Source organism: Callospermophilus lateralis, chromosome 1 (assembly GCF_048772815.1).
Source record: "Callospermophilus lateralis isolate mCalLat2 chromosome 1, mCalLat2.hap1, whole genome shotgun sequence".
Lineage (NCBI taxonomy): Eukaryota > Metazoa > Chordata > Mammalia > Rodentia > Sciuridae > Callospermophilus > Callospermophilus lateralis.
Window position 1 is genome coordinate 31,746,659 of NC_135305.1, and position 9,690 is coordinate 31,756,348.

The 9,690-nt window shown below is 32.1% G+C and overlaps 1 protein-coding gene across 2 annotated transcripts in view; it reads left to right on the top strand.

The window, feature by feature from the left end:
- The window catches only part of Casd1 (CAS1 domain sialic acid O acetyltransferase 1), a 41,836-nt gene extending 32,714 nt beyond the window's left edge, over positions 1–9,122 (top strand). For both annotated transcript variants that reach the window (XM_076833791.1, XM_076833799.1), the window contains 5 exons: positions 912–1,013; positions 3,168–3,308; positions 3,956–4,033; positions 6,761–6,853; positions 7,650–9,122. In XM_076833791.1, the coding sequence (XP_076689906.1) occupies positions 912–1,013; positions 3,168–3,308; positions 3,956–4,033; positions 6,761–6,853; positions 7,650–7,916 (681 nt within the window). In that variant the 3' untranslated portion in view covers positions 7,917–9,122. The remainder of the gene's footprint in view (positions 1–911; positions 1,014–3,167; positions 3,309–3,955; positions 4,034–6,760; positions 6,854–7,649) is intronic.
- The last annotated feature ends 568 nt before the right edge of the window (positions 9,123–9,690 follow it).

Below are 9,690 nucleotides of genomic sequence, written 5' to 3' on the forward strand. Positions count from 1 at the left end.
TAGAACCTATTTTTAATGTGCTATATGCATTTCTTAATTCTGTGCTTAAGTGAAGATTATTGCATTTTGTTATAAAGTAATAAAGTTCTTCTGACCTAAGGATCCATCATTACCTAAAATACAATATTATTTTCATTTATTTCCTTGTTTTTAAATAACTTTTTTAAAGCCATATGCTGTGGCATTAGGGATAAAAATGGAGCTTTCCATAATAGAGTTTGTCATCATTCCTTACCCTAGAAATTGAGGGTTTTGTTCTCTTTTTAAAAGACTTCATTAATGTGCAGGAATGTACCCAAGACTTCTGCCTCTTCATTCCCAGATTTTCCAGCTGTCAGATTACTAAGAGGGTACCATTCACTAACTTGACCAAAGTAAAAGTATAAACTATTTCAAAGGCTAGTAATGGCATTTGGGTAAGGTGACTAATTCAGAGCACTCTTTTAACTCCAGTAGTTAATTATAGATTACTAAGGACATTTAGAGGAAGAAAAACTATATTTTAACGTTAACAATCATTCTTTGGAAATAGTATTAACATATTAGTTGAATTATTTTGTATTTTTCTGGTAGATTAGTAAATATTAATTGTTTTGTTTATTAGACTAAAAATTTGAAAAGAATAATTTCCTAATTACTAGAGTTTTTTAAATTTTTGCAGTGTCAGTAGCTTTATGTGAAATCCAAATCAGTTGAAAAAGCTTTAAGTCATTTTATTAGCCATGGGTAAGTTTATTTTAAAATGAATTTCAAATGAAGTCATACTTTCATATGAAATGAATAGAATTTAAAAATTGTGAATGAACCCTTATTGATCCTAACTTTAGAAAACTAAATTTTACAATAGGCTTACAAAGCAAGTTTTGACATATATCATCTTAGCTTAATATTTTTTTGGATTCTTTTCCTAGGGTGCATTTGAGAAGATCTTTTCTCTTTGGCCATTGTCCAAGTGTTTTGAACTGAAAGGGAATGTATATGAATGGTGGTTCAGATGGCGGTTAGACCGTTATGTATGTATTTACTTTATGATATTTTGCCTTTTCAAATTATACTGTTACAAAATGATTTGGAGATTTTCTATCTAGTTTTGATTAATTTTAGAATAAAGAAACATTGATTTAGTAAGGCAAAGCAGTCCAAACCCACCCATGCGTGGGTGTATTTATTAGCAGGAAAATGTAAAAATGTTGTCTATGAAGTAAGTGACTTTTGTCTGAGTTATAATTTTAACTTATAGGTGATTCACATATCTATATACACACAAACATACATTTACTAAGTTTCAGTACATGTCCTAGGTGTTAGTGTGATGAAATATATATTGAAGAAAGAAGATGTACCACTGGGCTTCTAAGCCTTAATAATGTAGTTTAAAATCCACTATAACTAGTTATAGTGGGATACTAAACTATGTGATTCGGGTTTTATGGTAGACATATGCAAAGAAGAAAAGCAGTGAGTTGGATGAACTTAAGTTCCATGAACTTAATTTTGAAAGATGGTTAAGATTTAAAAGGCTGAGAAAATATAGAACATCTAGTACAGCACTGGAAAATACTAAACAATAAATATTATTTCATTCCTCTTTTCTTCCCATCTTTTGACTCTTTTTTTCTTTTTTTTGTCCCTTTTTTAATTTGATTTTTAAAAAATGACAACGGAATGCATTACAATTCTTCTTATACATATATACCACAATTTTTCATTTCTCTATTTGTATATATAGTATTTTGACACCCAACTTGTATCTTCATACGCATACTTTGGGTAATAATGTCTATCACATTCCACCATCCTTGCTAATCCCCTGCCCCCGAGACTGAGACAGGAGGATTACAGATTCAAAGCCAGCCTCAACAACAATTTCTTTTTTCTTTCAACAAGTATTTTCTTACTATCTATTCTGTGACATTCCTGGTTTTCAGTACCTATGCTCTTTCCGAAGTACTTCACTGCATTTCCAAACTGCATAAATAAAAAAAAATCTTTGCTAAGGTCTCATGGGAGTACACTCTACATGATATACCTATCTTAGTCTTTTTGGGTTATCTTAACATCATACCATAGACTGGGTGGCTCATAAACAATTTAAAAAATTGTTTCTCTTGGGAAGTCCAAGATAAGGTGCTGGCAGATTTGGTGTCTGGTGAGGGCCTACTTTCTGTAGACTGCTCTCTTCTAGCTGTGTCCTCACATGATGGAAAAGGCAAAAGGGCCCTATAAGGCATTAATCCCATTCATAAAGGCTCCATCTTCATGACCTTTTCTTTTCTCAAAGGGGCTCCTCCTCTAAAACTATCACATTGTGGATTATGTTTCAACATTTGAATTTGGGAAGGGGGACACAAATATTTGTTCTGTAGTAATAATTCACATTGTCTTTGTGTATGTATGTATGTATATCTTTTTTAAGACTACATACATACACAAAAAAGTTCATGTTCTTTCTGCTCCAACGTTTTTTTCATTCTTATGTGCATATACTCTTTTTTAAAAGAATGATTTGGTCGTATTGTTTTTTATTTAACTAAAAGGATCAGTAAAAAATGTTTTATCATTGTTGGGTATATTTAAATTTTATCATGTTTCTTTAGGAGAGTTTCTTATTACTTTTAAATTTTTAGGGCTGTAGATATAAATCAGTAGCTTAGCATGCTGGGCTCAATTCCCAATACCAACAAAATTTAAATAAGTAAATTGCCTTTGTTACAATTGCTAATTTTAGAAAACTAAGTTCGATTCTAACTTTAGAAAACTAAATTTTAGTTGGGATTTTGAGTAAACATTGAGTGGGATTGCTGAAAATGAACCAGGTTTATCTCATAGTTTTTTGTTTTGTTTTGTTTTTAATATTTATTTATTTATTTTTATGTGGTGCTGAGGATCAAACCCAGGGCCTCACACGTGCTAGCTGAGCGCTCAACCACTGAGCCACAACTCCAGCCCTTATCTCATAGTTTTGCCAGACATGTTTGCCTGTCTGTTGCTGGAGGTTTCTTAACTATCATTGGCTTTATTTTGTTGTTTTAAGTTTTACTTTTGAAGTTTAGCTTCTTGATAGGAATTCTAAATTTTAAAGCTTTCAACCTACTTACTGTTATTAATATAGATATATTTGCTGAGTTTTGAAAGTATCTATTAAAAACAGATTTTCTCTTTTTCAGGTAGTCTTCCATGGAATGCTGTTTGCTTTTATTTATTTGGCTTTACAGAAGCGTCAAATACTTTCTGAAGGAAAGGGTGAACCTCTTTTTTCAAACAAAATTTCAAACTTTCTATTGTTTATTTCAGTAGTTTCTTTCTTGGTAAGTTTTAAGATGTAATCTTCTCATTTACTAAAGTCTTAAGTGGTATAGAAAATGAACTTTAAGATATAGGAACATAATCAGTTATTTTTAATAAGTAGATATATACTTTTAAAATTCCATTTTTAACCTTATAGTTTCCAAGTGGCACATTCTAAAAGAATAATTGAGAGTTCAATGAAATAGGAGTTTCAAAAGTAATCAAATATATTATAAAGTGTTTGACATAAAGAGCTCATGTTTGGTATCACTGCTTTATGATCATTATTTCCAGAAAAGCACAAATCTCTTTTCCCCTGTTTTCTTGTGTGCACAATAAAGTTAGAATATTGATGAATACACCTGCAGATAGTTGGAACTGTAATGTTTTAAATGAAGAAAACTATTTAAAAATTGTGAGAATTTTCTGTTTAAGAATTATCTATATGGGCTGGGGATGTGGCTCAAGCGGTAGCGCGCTCGCCTGGCATGCGTGCGGCCCGGGTTCGATCCTCAGCACCCAAAGATGTTGTGTCCGCCGAAGACTAAAAAATAAAATATTAAAAATTCTCTCTCTCTCTCTCCCCCTCTCTCTCTCACTCTCTCTTTAAAAAAAAAAAAAAGAATTATCTATTTTTGTGAACTTACGGGTACATTTTTTGTTGTAGACCTATTCCATCTGGGCTAGCAGTTGTAAAAACAAAGCAGAGTGCAATGAACTCCACCCATCTGTTTCTGTGGTGCAGGTAATTATCTTGATTTAGGGAAAATTTTACTCCTTAATTTTTTATAACAACATAGTCTTTAGAGATAGAGATTTCAATTCAAATTCCAGAAAATGTAGGGAAGTAACTAAATCTTTTCAAGAGCTGCCTTCCTCTGTAATATTAGAGTTATTAAAATCTGTCTCAGAATTGTTGTATTAAACATGTGGAAATCATGTAACTCAGTTTTTGTCACTTAAGAAATGTTAATTCCCAGGCTGGGGATATAGCTCAGTTGGTAGAGTGCTTGCCTTGCATGCATAAGGGCCTGGGTTCGATGCCCAGCACCACCAAAAAAAAAGAAAAGTTAATTTCCTTCTCATATAAAAACCTGTCCACAAGAAAATTACACCCTAATAGAGATATGGGTCAATAAATATTTAACACTTTTTAATTCATTTAACAATTTTTTATACTATATGTTAGATATTATACCGAGGATGCGGTGGTTACCAAATCAGGCATAGTTTTTACCCTCATGGTGCCTACATTCTTATCATACAGATAGTAATCATATAATAAATACATAAGTCTGAACAGAAATACATAATGCTATAATGGAATATAATAAGGGTATGAGACCTACTTGGAGTTGAGGGGAAGTTGATCAGGAGCCAGGGATGATTTTCCTGGGAAAATTAAACTGAGAATGAAAGGATGAAGGCACAGTGGGAAGCAAAAACTTAGGCCTTGTAGTGGAGGGGAGCATGGTATATTCAAGGAACTTGAACAAAGGGCACTAAGGTTGGAACTCAGAGAGCCAAAATCCAGAAAAGTATGCAATTAGTACAGAGATGGAGACAACTAAAATAAGATTGATATTTTGCAGAGGTATAGCACCTCTAGTAGTAATACGATGTGATTAGTATGGGGATGATTAAGTACAGATTGCTTTGGAAACATGTAGAAGTTCTTTCTAACTTATCTTGACTTCAGAGCAGGGTTCTTAGAGGAAATAGTGTCTAAGTTGAAGTCTGAAAGATGAGTAGACCAACCTAGAGGAGCAGGGAGAGTTCCTGGAGAATCTTCTCTTAAGTCTTCTTTTCCATACAGAGACTATTTTGTTTCCTTTAAACCTTTGTATACTAAGTGGCACCAAGCAGATGATAGATTTTTCCAAATTAAACTGATAATGAAATTTTATACTATATTCAAGTAACATTTTCATGACTTCTGTAGACAGTACTAGTAATGCTTTGTATATCATATATCAGCCCCATGACTTACAGAATGGGAGGGAACATTAGCATTACAGTGCACCCACACAGAAGAACATAAGAAAAGCAAAGGGAGAGGGTTCCAGCACATAGAATGACACTAATAGAAGAACTCCATCCATTTATTTACTTTTATGTGGTGCTGAGGATTGAACCCAGGGCCTCTCACGTACAAGGCGAGCGCTCTTCCGCTGAGCCACAACCCTAGCCCAACTGCTACTTCTTTTCAAGAAAATTTGTCCCACATTATAAAAGTCAACAGCATCCAAGTAGCTTCATATAGTATAGGTTACATTCTATTCCAGACTATATTTCACTTTTTTTGTTGTGGTGATAGTGGTGTGGGGGATTGAACTCAGGGGCTTGTGCATGCAAAGCAAGCACTCTACCAACTGAGCTATATCCCCGGCCCCATATTTCACTCTTACTTTAAGGTGTGAACAGATGTATGTATTTGTGTGTGTGTGTGTATTGAGTGTGTATGTGTGTATTTGTATATCATAGGACATTGTGATTATATGTCATATAAGGATGTGTGTGTATAATATATATGTAATATAATATATATACATATATACACACCCATATATATACATATACATACATATATATAATATATATATATATATAATATGAGGGAGCTCCTTTAAAATTTTAAACATATTAAAGGTTTCTAGTATTCTATTGAAACTTATTTCCCTGACCCATCAGAAGGCTTATGTATTAGTCTTGAATTCCAACCTTTTGGGTTTGCCTATAAGTCTGGTTAGAAATTTCAGAAAGGGCTTACCTGTATAACAGGTGATTACCCATAAATAATGTATGTTAAATACTTAGCACAGTACCCAGCAAGTGATAAATGATGGTCAGATTTTAAATATTATCATTATGTTTGTGTTAAAGTAATAAGAAAAATTTTTCAGACCTCACCTTTGTTCTCCATGGTTATTATTTCTTTGAGTTTCTCCCCCAATGACATTCCTAAGAATATGAAAAAATGAAAGATTTGAACATACTAAAGAAATGAAATACATCTTGGAAAATAACAGATTACAGACAGAAAGAAGGGAAGAGTCATGTGACTATCTCCACATTTTCTATCCCTCAGGCTAATGATTTATAATATGTGTCAATTTTTCTAGTATTTTATATCACAACTTATGTAATATTTTAAATATAATAGTCTATTAAGTAGTTTTATGTTTGAGGATTCTACTTAGGTCTCACTTTTATGATTTTTTTTTAACCACTTATGTATACTACCTATACTATTAATTACCTAATGTTTCTTTAAATGACTTGCAATGTATGCTATAGTAAGTACCTCATATAATTTTCTCAACTTAATGGTCACATCACGTTTTCAAAGTTATATGTATATGTGTCAAATTCGAGAACATAAAGAACAAACTTTTTACTGAAAGGAAAGCTTTATGCAAAATACTTTTTAATAAATATGTTAATGAAATTTACCTGTATGGTTTTCCCTTAGATTTTAGCCTTCATCCTAATAAGGAATATTCCTGGATATGCCCGTTCAGTTTACAGTTCATTTTTTGCTTGGTTTGGAAAAATTTCATTAGAGGTTGGTGCATTCATATTTTGCTTTGTTTCACAACCAGATATTGTGTATGAGTGTACAATGTGAGTGTGTAGACCTGACACACCTTTTTAAACCAGAACTATTTTATTTATAAAATTATGAAAAGACTCAGAACTTTTAAAAACATTAAAGTACTTTAGAATATTTTTAAAGCCTTATTTTAAAATGACTAGATGAAGATAATTTCAAAACATTCTTCATGATGTCTTAAGCATTTGAGCACAAACAAGATACTGAGATCAGAAGAGAAAAATACTCATCCAGATATAAATGAAATCAAGGTGATGGGATTTTGATTTGTTGTTCATCTTCATAATTAAACATGTTTCTGTAATTCAGATTATTGATGCTTACCATAATTAAATTTACCTTTATTATGATTGAAAATTGTGGGAAAATATTTAAATTCATTACATTTTTGTGAGATGCATAATATAATATTACCTATGAAGTCAGTTTAAGTAGATATATACTGCATAGCCTGAGTTTTATTATGTAAAACAGAATGTCTTAAAACAATAGAATTTATATCATAATCAGATTAATTTTAATATTATGAAGTTTATTAAGTTTTCTTTTAAAGTAGGAAAAATTTGCATTCTCGAGTTAGTCTTCATTTTGTTCAGCTTCACTTGTAAGAAAGAGCATACAGAGGTAGGAATTCTGGAGAGTAAATGGCACTGGACTTTTCAGGGCCAATATTGAGTAAATTAAGAAAAACTGTGATTTATTCATGGACCCTATGTATATGTCTAACTTCAAATATTTTTTCTCCTAGCTGTTTATTTGTCAGTATCACATATGGCTGGCAGCCGACACAAGGGGTATTTTGGTACTCATACCTGGAAACCCTATGCTCAACATCATTGTCAGCACTTTCATCTTCGTTTGTGTGGCACATGAAATTTCTCAGATCACTAATGATCTTGCACAGATTATTATTCCTAAAGATAACTCATCTCTCTTGAAAAGGTTGGCATGTATAGCTGCGTTTTTTTGTGGACTACTCATCTTATCATCCATTCAAGATAAATCAAGACATTAGGTTCCTAAAATCTCAAAAAACTTAAAACTCTTCAGGCTTACTTTGTATCTGTCTGGAGAAGAAAAGGATCTATCTGGTAATACAAATGTCTGTGTAAATACAAACATGTGGCAAAAGAACAGTTTAGGGATGTCTGTTGAACAGTGTGGTTGTATATATCGGCAGTGTACATACCTGATGTGAAATACTAAGAAAAAATTGATGAACCAGAATGCAACATAGGAGTGCATGTGAAAAGTCTTTTCTACTGGAGCTGTTTTCCATTTATGATGATTTTAAGTTAACATATGAAGGCAGGGAAATGATTACCTTTCCAGTACAAAGTATAGATGATATAATTAGCCTAGTGACACCACTGTTTTGATATTTACTAAATTTGTGGTAATAAGATTATCTGTGCCTGTCTTCATTGTGGAACTTCTACTTCATTGAAAACTTTTCTACTCAAGAATGACTTGCAGTATTGTGTTCTTATGTGCAATGACATGGAATGATGAACAGTATGCCTTTAATTTATATGTATTCATGTTTTGCTTGTTCATGTTTGCTGACATGATTTTTGTCCTTACTGTGGTTGTCAGGTATACAAGTCTAAATCTTTGTACCCTTTGTCTCTCAGAATTGTTCTAAGGCTCCATGACAGGGTTTTATCATTGTTGATGTTGTCATTGCTTCTTTTTATAAAAAGGCCAAACTTTCCTTTTCAGTGCAAACATACACCCATTTCTTTTCCTTAAGCTGTAGCAGTGTAATACCAGTTACCCTGTGGTTTAATGTTTTCCCCTCCCTAATTAATTTTTGTATATTATTTCCAATGTTTGGAAAGTTCTTTATAACCATTTTGGTATTTCCTATTATCCCTCCCATTAAAAAAAATATTTATCAGTCTAAACATGTGCAGTAAAGATTCAAGTTGTTATGATGGAGATGTTTGACTGTAGTAGAATTTTAAGTAAACTGGTGACTTGGGCAATAAATATTTTTTGTTTGGTTTTTTTATAAGCTAACTGTTAGAGGTAAATGTTTATTTATCTGTTGTACAGATTTGATTATGATTTTTAATGTTTGAAAGATTGCACTTATTTGCTTTTACTATGTGTGAGGTAAAATATATTTTCTGTTCACAGTATGTAAAAATGTGGAGTAATTTAAACAGTAAATAAACATTCTGTGGATGCTTATTTTTGTATTGGCAAAGGATCAATTAAACTACTTATGTTCATTTTTTTAAAAAGCTCGATCCGTTAATAATTGGTTCAGGTTTCTAATTCATTTCTTTAATTTCAGTGTGCTTTTTCAAACTCATTAAACAGGAATAGATCTCTAAGTTACAGTGAGTAAGGAATAACTTAGTTGTTAGTACTTGTAAGGATAATCTCTTCTTCTACCAGAAAGTTTAAGCATCATGGTATATATGTAGTTTTACTTGAAGACTTTTAAAATTTAATTATTATTTCTGTAGCACTGGGTTTATGTGCTACTGATATGTTTCCACTAATTGAGGAATATTTCTTGGACAGAAATGTGTGTTTTTTCCTTTTTTCTCTTCTTCTGCCCTTACTTAATCTTTTGACATTTCCCGGATAGACAATTGTAATGATTCATTGCTCTGCCTCCTAGACTGCAGCCTTATAAGTAGAGAATAGTACAGTTATAAATCAAAAACTTCCAAGTACTGTGATCACATTATTCTTGCTCATGTAGCTTGCCAATGAGTAGAGTGCATTTTAATTTAGCTTGTAAGTTTTATCACCTGAAAAAGATTCTTCCTGAT